Source organism: Osmia bicornis, chromosome 3, assembly GCF_907164935.1.
Source record: "Osmia bicornis bicornis chromosome 3, iOsmBic2.1, whole genome shotgun sequence".
Lineage (NCBI taxonomy): Eukaryota > Metazoa > Arthropoda > Insecta > Hymenoptera > Megachilidae > Osmia > Osmia bicornis.
Window position 1 is genome coordinate 11,581,931 of NC_060218.1, and position 14,963 is coordinate 11,596,893.

A 14,963-nucleotide genomic window follows, 5' to 3' on the forward strand; every position below is an offset into this window, starting at 1 on the left:
CACAGGTCTCCGAGAAATTAAAACAGATTCGAACTTATAGATGATATACAAATTTTATTCATATTTATCATGAATATAAAAGAAGTGGTATCATTAAATTTAAAAAAAAATATTTATTTTTAATTATTTGAAAATTGTTCAGAGAACTCACTGATACCCTTCCTTTCTTATAATATATTTCAATTTTTGTTTAACAATTTATTTTCCGTACATTTACATACCAATTATAGCCGTTTTTTCTCAAAGAAAATTTTTCTTTTCTTATTTCTTAAACTCAATTACAGTATAAATACAATACATTCATTCTATTCTGAACGCATGGTATAATAGTTTAATACGAATAATATGCATGCTCACTTTGAATATTCGTTATTCTAATTATTAATTATTGGTATCACTACTGTATATTTCATTGAAAATATTATATTTGACTTCATAGGTTTTGCCAACACCTTGATTAATCTTGGATCATGTTATCTTGCAAACAGTAAACGTTTCCTTTATTAAAAAAATTTCTGCTGGATGCAATTCATGTTTACATAATTCTAAAGTTAGAAGTGAATATACACCGTGTCGATAACAAAATTCTCTTAACTTTTAATGTGTCTCCGTAGAAAAATTAAAGGGAAAGTATCAAATTTCATATGTTCCTCTAAAATACTGTACAAAATACGAATTTTTGAATGCGTACAAATCACTCCATTACACCGAAGTGAACACCGTACCAATTACCATCTCTATAAATTATTGTTTCTACCCATTACCTAATTCTCCGTGTCCATTGTGGCTGCGTTTCCGTTTCAATTGAAATTTACGACACACACATATATGTATATATGTATATTCACATGCACACCCATACGTACACTTTTCAGAATGATACACGTAAACCTCGTAAAACATGTTTGCGATACAATAACGTAATTTTACAACCGCAGTCTTATAACTTGATCAAGGAATAGAATCACGATTAGTCTGTAATCTGAAAAGCGTCATGTGTCCTTTGTTCCGGCTCTTATCGTATTGATATGGATACAAACAATCGTGTTAAATGCATTGGAATCATTAACTGGGAACCGCCTTCGTGTATTCCCATAATAAAGGAACATTATCTTTGATTTTTAGCGGAGTAATCGTCTTGGATCGTTCAATTAGAGGCTAACGATGGTCCAAGTTTTTAAACTCTAATACACACGTACGATTATAAGAAATATCTGTTTCTAATTATATGTTCGAATTCTAATACGAATACGAATCTAGATTTACGAATTATTTAGAAACCTGTTTAAATAGTGAATTTTGTGTGATCACTCGAATACTACGACGTGTTCCTATCAAAATCGCTCCTCGTTCATATATCATAACATTTTTATAACAGAGACGATTCTTAATCATTTCAAGCATGGCTATGCTGTGTTCTGAAACATATTCACGATATTTTTAATTAACGTTTACTCGACGGTAACCGACTTTGCCAGGTTTCTAGGACAATCTACGTTGCAACCGCGGAGAACAGCGATATGGAAAGATAATAATTGCATTGGAATGACTGTGAGAATTCCTTGCAGGCAATCGACCGTTTTAGGCACTTCAAGAACTCTGTCCGCGAACATTTTTGTTTCTTCATCCCCTTCCTCGCATATGACGATCGGTTTGCCATCTCGGGCTGTGACTTGCTGCAGAGCGTTCATGCATTTCTGAAGAGAATAATGAAATTCAATGAATGCAACGTGCATTTGATGTACATTTATTTATGAAAGATTCTATTTACCACATAAACGGGGTCCCTCATAACAATCATTATCACGGGCATGGAATCGTCAACGAGTGCTAGGGGTCCATGTTTCAATTCACCTGCCATGATTCCCTCGCTGTGCATATAAGTCAATTCTTTCACTTTCTGCAAATTAAGAAATTCTTCCTTTAGTATTTTAACCCTTCAAAATTAACTTCTTCTCCTGAACAAAGTCTTCATTTAATACATACCAATGCCCCTTCCATACAAGTGGCAAAATTGTATCCTCTACCCATAATGAGCAGAGATTTGTGCTGAAACAGAGACTTGGCCAGTTCTTTCACTTTCTCATCAAGTTGTAGAACCTGACGAATTAAGTTGTCCAAATTCTTCAATCCTTCAATGATCTACCAAAAGGAATATGTTATACACCATTATCCTTATGTTTGTCCTGAGACCTTCAAACTCTGCAGACGGTTCTAAGAATAGATAATACATACCTGGTGACGCCTAGCACCAAGAGAGATTCTATCCTCGCTCATAACCAGAGCGAACATAACGAGAGAAATAAATTGAGAAGTGTACGCCTTTGTACTGGCTACACCAATCTCTGGTCCAGCATTAATATGGACACCACAGTGGGACTCGCGACAGATGCTGCTACCAACAGTATTGGTAATTCCAACGATTAGAGCACCACGACCTTTACAGTAACGCAAAGCCATCAGTGTATCTGCAGTCTCTCCTATCAGAAGAAAATAATAATTAGTAACATCATCTGAAGATTCTCAGTGGAATATTGATGAAAGTACAACTCACCAGACTGCGAGATAAAGAAACATACATCATCCCTGAACACTGGTGTATTTCTGTCTAAGAAATCAGAGGCTAATTCAACCATAACTGGCAGTTCAGTCAGCTCTTCCAAGAGTTGTCTGGTTGCTATAGCGGAATGGTAACTTGTTCCACATCCAATGAGCATTAGACGCCTGCATCTCTTAATCTCAGGAATGTAATCCTAATGAAATAAAGTATTAGAAGATGTCAAATAAGATCCCATAAAATATTAGAATACCTCGTTTACCTTAATACCTCCTAATGTAACAGAATTATCCCGGAAATTCAATCGTCCCCTCATGGTGGTCACCACCGACTCGGGTTGCTCGAAAATTTCCTTCTGCATGAAATACTCGTAGTTGCCCTTCATGATTTGTTGGATCTCCATCTTCAGGGTGGTGATTTCCCTGGCATGGGGATCATCCATACATCGACGAAGTCGGTGAATACTAAGAGCACCCTCTTTAACAGCAGCAACATCGTCGTCCTGATAACAAAACACACTTTGAGTTATTGGTAAATTTTATGCGGAATCAGGAATTCCAGGGTCTGAAGGTCTTGAAGAACATGTTCTGTTTCTACTTAATAAGCTTGTATCGGTAATTACAAAGTATTCTGTAATTTACCTCGAAAAATATAACGCGCTTCGTGTGTTCGATGACAGCACTAGCATCAGAAGCGAAGAAATATTCCACTTCCTTGTCCTCGAGGGGTTGAAACTCGGACGTGCTGTCGCTGCGTGGTATCACCGGAAGTTCCGTAGGGCGGCCGTGTGGACGGTGATCTATAAAAAAACAAACATCAATTCCGCTGTATTATATCTATATATCTTGATAGTTAATAATCTCATGTGCAATTCGACCTCAATGATTTATTATCTTAAATACAAGTATTCTACTTTTATATACAAAAAGTACCGTGGTAGAAGTATATGTATATAACAGAATTTTTTTTTTTTCCATTATATTTCAAAATTCGCATCCTTCTACCATTGTCCTGTATATTTATATTGAAAGCGCTCTAACTATTTAATTCGAACATAAGTAAGAGAAGATATTACACTATTGTTTAATATCAATCCATATTTGAAACAGCACCTCCACCGCCATCTGGTAAAAACTTTTCTTTTTAATTGACTAAAATAGGCTTTTTAAATCTCAGATAGCGCTACTAGTGCTGTTTTTAAAATTCAAAATCGTATAAAAATAATAATTAATTATTATAATAATAACCAATTAATTATTTTATAATAACGTAATGTTTCCCTTTTCCCCACTGTTAATTAAGTAGTTACAGCACTTTGAGGAAGAATCTAAAAGGTAGTGATAGAAAATGACCAATTCTAGAAGTAAATGAAAAATTAGGAAAGTTTTGCTTTTATATTCAGTTCTAAAAATGGTCATTTTCTATTATTTTTCTTTACAGCCATTGAATAAGAGACATGGCCGATACGCCATACAGACGCAACGCAAATAAAACAATAAAACTATTATAAAATAAACAATTCAATTCTCTTTGCATTGCGTCATATTTTCATGTTTACAAGCCCCACACCGAATTAGGCAAAAATGTAATGAATAATACTGGTTAACAGCTACCTTGATTATTCTCCAATACACCTGGTATTAGCAGGCGACATTAAATGAAAAAAAAAAAAGTGACACAAACACAATGGTTAAATGTTAACGTATATAAAATGCGATTTTATTAAATAGCCCCAATGTTGGACAATCTCGTTGAAGCTAGATAAGCTTACAACACCTGTTGATAAAAGTAAGAAACACCTATTTAAACAAATATAAAAGAATAGAAACAGCGGTCTATTTAAAAGTTTGGGTCAGATATACAACAGCGCCAGCACCATTATCGCAACACGGTTCTTACTTCTTTCATTTCGTGTGAGAAAACACTTTTTTGTTTAAACCTGCGAAATTTGCGACAGTTTGACAGGCACTACTGCAATCTGCTCCTCCTCTGTTTCCAAACTGAAAGGAAAACGCATGGAAGTTAAATACGTACTGAGTAAAAAGCGTGACGAAATACCGTAAGGCACGATGTGTGAATCCTTTAGACTAATCCATGAGATAACAATTTGCCATTCGATTGAAGCAGATATATGTATATGCGGTTCAAGATTGTCACACAGCGGTGGAAAGCGTGGCTGTGGGATATACATATTGTGGCAAGCGAAGGGAAAAGGAACGTATATGAATGTAAAGTATTACCTTTAGTTGGCGCTTCACCTTCTGCTCAAATTTGGAGGTGCGGAGGGGGAAGACGAAAAAGAAAACAAAACAATTAACAAACAAGTAACGCAGTGACTAATAGCGGTACAAAAATATAACGACGAACGCAAAAAAAAGGAACAAGTATACGTAAAACGTGAACTAACTTGTTACCAGGTGTTTATGAAAAGATATTCGCAAGAAAAGTAACAGTAAAAAATTTGTGATTGGTTCTAAGTTAATTAATTGATATCCGAAAATGAATATCTTTTCACAAAACCCTACAATCACAACGCTACGAGTGCGTAAGTTTCTATCAAGAACTGCAAACTAAAAAGAAAATGTTTATGAATAATGTTTACTGGAAAAAAATGTTTATTCAATAAATAAATACGATTAATTATTTTCCATTATGCTTGAAAGCGATTGAAAGTACAATATTATAATATTATAAGTTTTGTATAAAGTGTATTTTTATTATTATTTACACAAATCGTCAAGTGGAATGAGCAAGAAAAAGCCAACGGTTATTTTTAATTAGAAAAGAAGCAAGAAATAGTAATTGACGAAAGACAGACAAGGCGCATGGACACAAAATATTCGATTAGGAATCGTGTTTCTTGAAAGTTATAGCAAGAAAATTTTCCGCGAGAAAATTTTCTACCAAATACACGTAACAGGTATTAAGGAAAATTAGTATTGCATACATTTCACTGAACATTCAACCTTTCATAAGCATTGAATAAATTTTGAAATTACGAATGATACTACACTACAGTACGGTACAATTTAATATAGTGATGTGTGGTGTAGTGTAATGTAGTGTTGTACAGTGTAGTGTAGTGTAGTGTAGTGTAGTGTAGTGTAGTGTAGTGTAGTGTTGTGTAGTGTAGTGTAGTGTAGTGTAGTGTAGTGTAGTGTAGTGTAGTGTAGTGTAGTGTAGTGTAGTGTAGTGTAGGGTAGGGTAGTGTAGTGTAGTGTAGGGTAGTGTAGCGTAGTGTAGGTATAACATTAATAATCATACAAAAAACAGAAATATTCAATCTCAAGTGTAACATAGAAGATGAAAGGTTCAGTGTTGTCGAAAGGTAAATAAGATAAGTGTAGTGTAGTGTATAGAGTAGTGTATATACCTTTGTTTACGCATGGAAGGTCATCTGTTGAGAGACGGAAAGTTGGAGAACATAACCGGTAGGTGTTCATGCAAAAGAAACATCATATAGTATCTATCATAAAAAAAAACGTAATCACCGATGGAAATGTATAAAATTAAATTAACAAAATTTAACGACACCATGCTACTAAAACTTACTAGCAACGTGCTAAGATGTTACAAACAAATGAAAAATTAAGATGTTAATTATTTGGTCACAAGCAACTACGGGATAATGTAACGATATTTAACTCCCTGTTAAACATTTGGCGTAAACAAGATACTTTTCTACTAGTATCGTTCAGTTTTGTTAATCATCGTGTTATCGAGCCAGACGTTTTCGCTCTGTTATGTTTTATTAAAAACACTGAACGGGAACGTAAAAAGGTGGTAATGCAATGATACGACTTAGTGTGTTATATCGAGGATAAAACGTAAATCCTTCTGGAAATACACGAGTTGTAAATATAAGATTACAACAGGCGCATGCTATTAATGTTTCTGCAAATTACTTTCTACGAATGAGACATATATATAATTTACTTCCTTGTATGTTCACCAATTACCACAGCGATCCCTCCTTCCTTACATAGACAAGGAAGGGATAATTTAATGTCTAACGATTAGAAATGCCATCACACTTGATTTGCCTTTTACCCTTTGAAAATTATGTTTTAAAAAAGCGTTTATATTTCAATGTTGATACCGATACACCGTGTGTCGGTCAGTATTTTTTTCTCTATTGACCAGAAATAGCCTTGTGATTTTTCTCTGTATAAGTTTACCAATTTATGAAGCCAATCGTCTTTAATAAAACTCGTGCGAACACCGCCCACGTAATTGGACAAACTTACCTTTCCCGTAGAGGATGGGCACATGATCCGTGGCCAATGTTTTCGTTTTAATACCCACTAAAAGGGGCGATCCTCTTCTGGTTGCCACGCATTCGCCTGGGAAGTACTTACTTTTGAAGCAGAGAGCAAATGCTCCTTCCTGAAATATTAATATTTCCAGGTGTAAGTGTAATAAAATTGTTCAAAGCGATAGAGGTTTATATTTACCGCAGTAGTTTTCTAACTAGTGATGAAGTAATACTCACCAATTGTTGAACAACCTGTTCGACGAGTTCACGGAACGAGTAACCAGGATGCTGTACCCAGAAATGGTGAATGAGCTTCGCGATTACTTCCGTGTCGGTTTCACTCTCGAAGGTGTAACCCCTCTGCTCTAAGAACGTCTTCACTTCCTTGTAGTTGGTTACGATACCTTCAAAACAATACAAAAATTAGTTACATTATATTAATATTAATCTTCTATCTAATTTTATGTATAATAATTTTTATTATTATAATAGAAGGTTAATAAATTCTTACCATTGTGCACAACTACGAAAGCATGATCGCTGTCTGACCTCTGAGGGTGCGAATTCACTTCTGATGGGACACCATGAGTCGCCCAACGGGTATGTGCGATTCCCACATGACTGCATGTTTTCGACTCGAAATCAATATTGGTACCTAGAAGAATTTAAATTACCCGTCGTGTCTTCATTATCAAAAATAGTTTCTATACGGATTCGAATGAGTACCATGAACTGAAATGTTCTAATATACACTTACGATAAAAAATCTCGTCTTCAAGAGCCTTAACCTTCCCTTGCTTTTTAATAATGCAGATATCCTTGCCGTCGACGCTGTCAAGGGCGACGCCTAAAAGAAAATGAAGCTCGTATTGACCACCGTCTCTTTCATCGATTTCACTCTCTATTCCCGGAATCGGAGATGTCATAAATGATTCTTAGAATCTTTCTTTCGTAAAAGAAATTTCGACATCTTCTGAGGTACATAATTACCAGCTGAATCATAGCCTCTGTACTCCAATCTCTTCAATCCGCCAACCAGTAGCTCCAAAATTTCTTTCCTGCTCTTTGGCGTCAGGTAATTCAGGTATGCGAAAATTCCTGTGTAACAAAATAACTGATTTTGTAATTATATCGCAAGAAAAATATTTAGGTAGATTGATTTATGCAACAACCGCGTAACAATTTTATCAGACGATTAATCACTCTTCACAGTAACTTTCCCTACCATTGGAATAGAGAAAGAGAAAACGGTAGACCTTCGAATACCCCGATTTTTTAATTCCTTTCGACTTTTCTTCTTTCTCTTGATAAGAGGTCACGACTATGGAACGCGGAAATGATTTAAATCATTGACAAGGAATCTTTTAAGATAGTATTGTATTAAAAAATTAATTTTTAATAGTTTTCAGGAAAGCTGATTCTAACGTGACGTAACGTTCGAGGTCCTCTATGGCATTGCAAAAATGCAAAAATGCAAAAAGTCGTTGCCCGTGAACCCCCACACATACACACAAAATCATGTTTTGTGTACAATGAAAACAGATAATTTTCAATTGTACAGACTCACAGGTGAAAGGGAAAGCTTGGGTGCATAAGAATGTACGAAATGCTTAGTAGAATATTATTGTTATCCCATTCAGCCATATTCGGAATATTGTTCTCTATCTAATACAGCCGTCGATATTGTATCAATTTTCCATGTTACGATGACCATGGACGGTTAACAACATTTTACGATATAACGTTACGTTATTACGTTGCTGTCTCGATTCAGAATCGCTATCCGATCGTTCGATATGGAATTCTATCGGGTACGGTGTCTTACTGCGAGAATTTCGAAGTATCGAGTTCTAAACGAGGCGTTCAACTTAGAAACGGTTTTTAACCTGGAGAGCATTAGGATACGCTTTCAAGTGACAGTAAATGGTAAGTTTCAATGCCATGACACGGAATATCATGATTTTTCTCGTATTGAAAAATCCAAGTCGATTTAGAGCACTGGATTTCTCGTCATCGCATCGAATTTCTGGTTTTCTAGTCCGATATCGCGACAGAAAATCTAATGTCGCGTCAATGCGATTTCTGACTCCCCCAATGACAATTTCACCACGGTAGATTTACTATCATGACTATTCCACTGTAAATTAACCACTGTTACACTTGATATTGACCTTTAATGCTTAGACCCTTAGCAACGAAAAGATCAATTTCACCTGAACAAATCCCTATCTAAATCGAAAAAGTTTACGACCTCCGTCAATAATTATCGCGACACACGTAAAGAACTTCACAATAAGATTTCTTAATTGATCTTTCACTTATGTTAGTAGTATTTCAATTTATTTCACTCGCTAATGAATAAAGAAGTAAGTTGGAAAATTGAAAATATTTTCCAGAAAACGTACCGCCCGACATTGGTCCGAAATGAATCGTCGTGGTGGAAAAAGCAACGTGATGGCTCGCACGGTTCGAATTAATAGTTAAAGAAAAAAATAATGATCGCGAGTTGCATGAATCGACCGAGTGTAATCCGATTTCGACTCCGACCTGCCAATAGACGATCGAGCGGATCGCGTCACGACTAGATTGTTCTTTGCAATTGTCGATAAGCGAATTTTCTTTTAGATGATACGGGTGAATCCTGACGAGGTTGAGGAAGGAAAAATCATCGGACCTGTAATCGAAGAGAGTGGGGAAAAGAGCAGAAAAAAATCGTACATTGTGCGTGAAACCGTAATAGAAGATTCTATGTGTTGATAAACCTTTGTTCCGATAACACGCTTACGCTTATCACCAAGGTATTTTTTAACTCTTTGATTGTCACAATAATAATCACACCTGACATTGCACATTGATGAACATGGTATTAGAAGTGATTAAGTTTCATTTAGAGCATCGATAATTGTCAACATTGTTAATGTGATTTTGGAAATTTTTAGAGGTTTCTTCTTTTATTAAATAATAATAATAATAATTATAGCATTGCTATCCTTGAAGAAATTACAATTTAATAATGGAGAAACAATGTGATAATAAAAATAAAAATTGGGTAGCCTATATTTGGTTTACTAGTAGGTAACAGGTGTAGAATAACGAAAAGATTAGATCGTACTTTTAAATATAGATCCTATGAAACAGATGGCCGTGAAAGTGTTAATTTATCGTGAAAAGGGTAAACATTGAATGATGCTCACGCACAACTTATTATTGTTTTTTGTTATATCAATTCTAGTTACTTTGATGTTCCGATAAAGAGGAGATAACGTAAAGGAATTACGAGGGTAATTCGCGTATTCGTGTACGCTCAAGTGTAATTACACACTCGTGTAATCTTCATTCATTCGAGGAACGAACATTCTTAAATGCTTCGAAACTGATTACTTTCCTTCGTGAATTTCTAATTTTTTTTTTTTTCCAAAGTTTAGAATTTTTTGAAGATTGATCGTAAATCTACAAATCATGTTTAATTTCCGAAATGTTTGATTACTACTTGAATAAAAGAAATGTCAAAAAAGTGATTTTATCCCAGTTGGTAGATCTGACGATAATTGAGATGCGTTTGGTGTTCGCAGCTAACTAGAGAGTTGAATGACTAGAAGAAACGTCGCTGAATAATCACGAGTAGGCCTCGAATCTGTTCATCTCTGACCTACTGACACGAAATGATTTGATTAGTCCTGGACGAGCATTTTCGAAGCTACCTTAACGGTATAACGAAACATTTCTAATGTATCTGAACCTTGAACCATTTACAATTTTTATAAATCTATCTATCATAAAATACCTATACTTCGCTATTTTATAAAATAGTATCAATTTCGATTGATGATTAACAGCATTACAATTACGCAATTTCATGCTCTATTTCAGAGATAAGTGTCATTACTTCTAAATGATTTTTAAAGTCTCTTTATCGCTTACCAAGTTTAATTCACCTCCGATCGAGTCGGTGCATCCGGTAGAGATAAGTGCATCTTGAATGATAACCGCGAAACATGTTTCTATTACATCTATCAATTAATAAAAATCAAAGAACATCGACGATAACCAAAGCGGAAAACGATTATTCGTACGAAGTCACGGTGGTGGAAGCGAAAACGATGATAAATGGAAGGGAAACCTAAGTGTTAATTCTTTGACTTACGACGCCTCACATTTCATTCGTAAGTACTTTATATCAAAAAATTAGTATATACAAGATTATATAAAGTATCGAAAATTAACGATGATAAAATTTTGCACCTGCAAACCAATTTTTGTTAGAAATCTTTAAATCTTTATCAGTAGTTTGAACTGATACAAACTTTCGAGCGTCTTGTATTATTTCTCTATTTAGAATACCTGGTGTGTGTAAAAAATAAAAATAAAATAATTACATACTTCGAGTGAAAAGAAAGATTGGATGTTTTTGATTTGAAATTTCAAATCACGAATGCTTAAGAAGGAAGTTAACGGAGAAGTTTCATAGCCTGAGCTAATTTTGGTCGAAAAATTCAGCAGTAGGAATTCCCTTGGCGTAAACAAAAATCAGGTTCGACAAGATCGTGCGTTTGAATTTCGTGAGGAAAGTAAAGGCGAACTGGTTGGAGAAAGGATTCGCCGAGTCCTGCCTACTCGAGGATACAACAACCTCTGTATACGTGTCTGAAACATACCTAAATGTCACGTGTAAATGTCCTGCATAAACCGCTGCACCCTCTTACGCCGGCCATAGCTTTACCACAAGAAAACTTTCACTCGTCGCCGGTCATGGCATATCGGCTCGCGTCAGGCTCGATAGTACAACTCGATTAGGCGCTATTGTCTATCTGCCCGGGCTATCAGATCAAAGATTCGATTAAAATTCTTTCCATTTTCAACATTCCAATTTTTACTTTCTAAATTAATTTCAAGATATCATCAGCAATATTTTCATGAGGATATTAAAAATTGGTATATACTCGGGTACATATAATTAGTTGGCTATGTATTTAAGGATTAGAAGTAGCGATGGAATTATACTTTTAAATTAAAATTGATTTCAATATTTAAGTTACACTTTATGAAGTTCAAATCAGGAATATGGTTTATAACTATTTCTTGCAGAATTCTAGAAAGCTACGTCTGTGTCTGGCTGCAAAGTAACGATAATAATTGCTGGCTCTGTGATTTCGCAAGTTTGCAACCAAGAGTGTTTCTCTTTCTTCTGGTACTTTGCTTACAATCTCGCTATTACAATCTAAATTAACACACCCATCAACAACTTTCCATTATCAAAATATTGCAAAACGAATCCCCAGATTGCGATTGTCTTGATACAATTGCTTAATTATTTTCATTTTATCATATTTATCAAAGAATTTTGGTTGATCCAGCATGGTATGAACATTTTTTGCACTAAGAAACGAAGTTTTTTAAAAGGATTTAGCATCATAATGTAAACACTGAAGTCACTGATCGATACGGTCGGTTGTACTTGAGTGGTTCAAATAGGAAAAATAAAAATAGACCTATATGATTGTAGCTGTCTGGAAAAACGTCTTCCTGTTGTCCGAACGACAAAACTCAGAGACCCAGACATTAATCCGTAAGCCATGCTCGCAAAAATGACAAATCTTAAGATGCAACAGACACAAATCTTATCAATCGCAAACTTGCTGACATTTGAAATTTATAATTTGTTTTTTGAATACAGACAACATGAGAAAAGATACACAATCACGTGTCAGATAATTTATGATTATATGTATACCATTTTGATCTGCGTCATATTTGAAAAATCTTTTCTTTGTAATTTATTGTTAGTTTAATCATTTTTCGCCCCACCACTTTTAGTGACGGACAGTGGTGTTTATGCAACATTAGTTCACTGTCACAAACAAAAACATGAACCGTTAATTTCCCTCGTGGAGGTGAATACCAATGCAACCGGGATTCTCCTGTTGCACGACGAAAGATTAGTCAGAGAACTATTAAAACAAATTCATTTGTTCCCTCTTTTTAGCATCATTTCATTCAACACAATTACTAGTACATAACACGTTCACTACGTGTGCGTCACTTATGTGTTGAAATTAAACTCCGCCAGTCTTGTAATTAAAGAAACAATCCAACATATGTATAAACCACATGCATGGTCTAAAATTATATTATTCTGTTAAAAAGCATGTAGTCTATGATGGACGAATTACCAATTAAATAATGATAACGAACATATTAGTACATTATGTTTAACGTGTCATTCTACGTCTAATAATTCGACGTGTGATAGCCTACGTGTTATCATTCCTTCCACTACTTTGTTATCAGAAGTGAAATTTTGTGAACCGTCCTTGGAATATAGTATTAGTGCAAACACGACAATGAATAAAAATGCTTGTAACATATTACGCAGATGTTCTGCACGAATTAATTTGTTAAAAAAAAATACACCTCTGTTTTCGTGAATAAATAAATAAATAGGTAGTTTACCATATACATATAGGAATCTGGTGGTATCTAAACTTGAATTAACCAGATTTATTTTTATTTTGTTTGTTTATTATGAGAATCGCAAAATTTCGAAATATGTAGAATTCTGTTAGGTCTAATTCATGATCCGCTCGCGATCCACTTACGACCCGCTCATCATCCATCCGGACTTACATCCGTTCAGTTCAATCAAATATTATTCCATTGTACAGATTGTACATGTTTACATTATAAATAACGCTCCATTTAACACATATGTAAATGAAATATGTAATATTTAATCACACCGAGATTTAAACGTGAGCGGATCAACAACGTGGATCGATAAAATGATTGCTAGCAGCGGTAATTTTTCTATGTTTTAGATTATTCCTTTAGATTCTACTTTTCCAATGTATGTATAAGAGTTTTTCGTTCAAACTTTCAATGGCTAATTTTCCTAGATCTGAATTGTGATTGACTGCCCCCCACTGTTCGAGAGTTAGATCTTGCTGTGAGGACTTCCGGTGACCGGCATTACAAATAAAATACATTATAATCGAATAACTATTAGAACAATGAATATAAACCAATAGAAAAATGTTAATTTCGAATGTTATTATTATTTTACTAATAACAAACTGAAAGATTACATTTGAACATTAATTATTCTTATTTTTATTAATAATTCGGTACGCCTGACTACCTATGTTCATTTTCACTGTGGCAGTCAACGCGTTAAACGAACTCCAACGCATAAACGATTATAATTTTTAACAACGCTCTGATTTCTAAACGAGGGCTCAAATGAATCAAATGTACCAGATGTTAAAGAATCGTGCCGGTGGCGCGTTAACGCCAGTACAACATTGCGCTTAAACGACCTGTCACCTGGACAGACTTTACCGAGACACGGATGAGTACGCTTTCTCTTTCGAAAATTTTCCAATCGAACGATATCATTCATCTATATGAAAAAAAAACAACGGAACTGGAAGTGTTTTAGGAAATAGTATTTATCGTTTACTCACCGCACATGTTGCCGAAATATTGAGTAGTAGGTATCCGCCACGTAAAATAACAAGACTAGACAGGAAGTAAAAAAAGCAGTCAAGTCAGAATATCACTCCTCGATGCTGTTGAGCTACTGCGAAGCACAGTCTGTGCCACACGACAGCGTGCTCGTGCTTCTTATGATATGAGATTTCGTATGGGTGTAGGTACCGTCACATTTATGGTCGATCTATACGTGTGCGTAGCACTGTCGAGCCAAACCATTGACAGTGGGCGCATCGTCTGCACGGTGACGCACTATGCACCTCGAAAAACAATGCGATCAGAAATCCTGCTTTATCTATTAATTGCCGAGCACGAGAATAATCACTCGGAGAAGGTAAACGATGTTTAAATAACGAAGGAACGTGAATCAGATACAAGATGTAGGAATGGAGGGCATCGACATATTACGAACGTGTAATTCGACTTGCGTAGTGTCTACCATGATACGTGAATGAACGAATATCACGATTATTAATTTTTAGTAGCTCTTCTTTGTTATTGATTCGATATCATGTATTTCGAAAATGAAACGCGTAAGATATGTTATAAAAAAATGAAACGAGCACTTCGAAGTGTTTCCGATGGACCTTTTGTTGACTTAATTCTTATCCACACTGTATATACATATGTACATACATACTTGTCAGTGGTAGAGCGCGCTAC

General features: G+C 35.1%; 1 protein-coding gene across 4 annotated transcripts; it reads right to left on the reverse strand.

Moving 5' to 3' along the window:
• Nucleotides 1-34: 34 nt before the first annotated feature.
• Nucleotides 35-9,391, reverse strand: LOC114880949 (glutamine--fructose-6-phosphate aminotransferase [isomerizing] 2-like). Of its 4 annotated transcripts, XM_029197475.2 has the most exons (15): nt 9,218-9,391; nt 7,803-7,910; nt 7,570-7,659; nt 7,324-7,467; nt 7,050-7,216; nt 6,805-6,943; nt 5,931-5,954; nt 4,798-4,818; nt 3,199-3,356; nt 2,820-3,059; nt 2,555-2,753; nt 2,236-2,480; nt 1,987-2,142; nt 1,772-1,900; nt 35-1,697 (listed from the first exon to the last, which is right to left on the reverse strand). In XM_029197475.2, exons 1-15 carry the CDS (start codon nt 9,225-9,227, stop codon nt 1,452-1,454), a joined length of 2,076 nt encoding a protein of 691 aa, XP_029053308.1. In that variant the 5' UTR covers nt 9,228-9,391; the 3' UTR covers nt 35-1,451. The 4 variants fall into 4 exon arrangements, with proteins under 4 accessions (XP_029053308.1, XP_029053310.1, XP_029053309.1 ...); XM_029197477.2 differs by lacking the exon at nt 5,931-5,954; XM_029197476.2 differs by lacking the exon at nt 4,798-4,818 and having other exon boundaries at nt 9,218-9,390.
• Nucleotides 9,392-14,963: the final 5,572 nt, after the last annotated feature.

Excerpts from the sequence above, each read along its gene's own strand:
- LOC114880949 (XM_029197475.2), bottom strand. Across the intron at positions 7,217-7,323 it reads TTTCGTAGTTGTGCACAATG|GTATCGTAACCAACTACAAG; the intron begins GTAAGAATTTAT and ends ATTGTTTTGAAG. Across the intron at positions 1,698-1,771 it reads TGAGGGACCCCGTTTATGTG|AAATGCATGAACGCTCTGCA; the intron begins GTAAATAGAATC and ends TATTCTCTTCAG.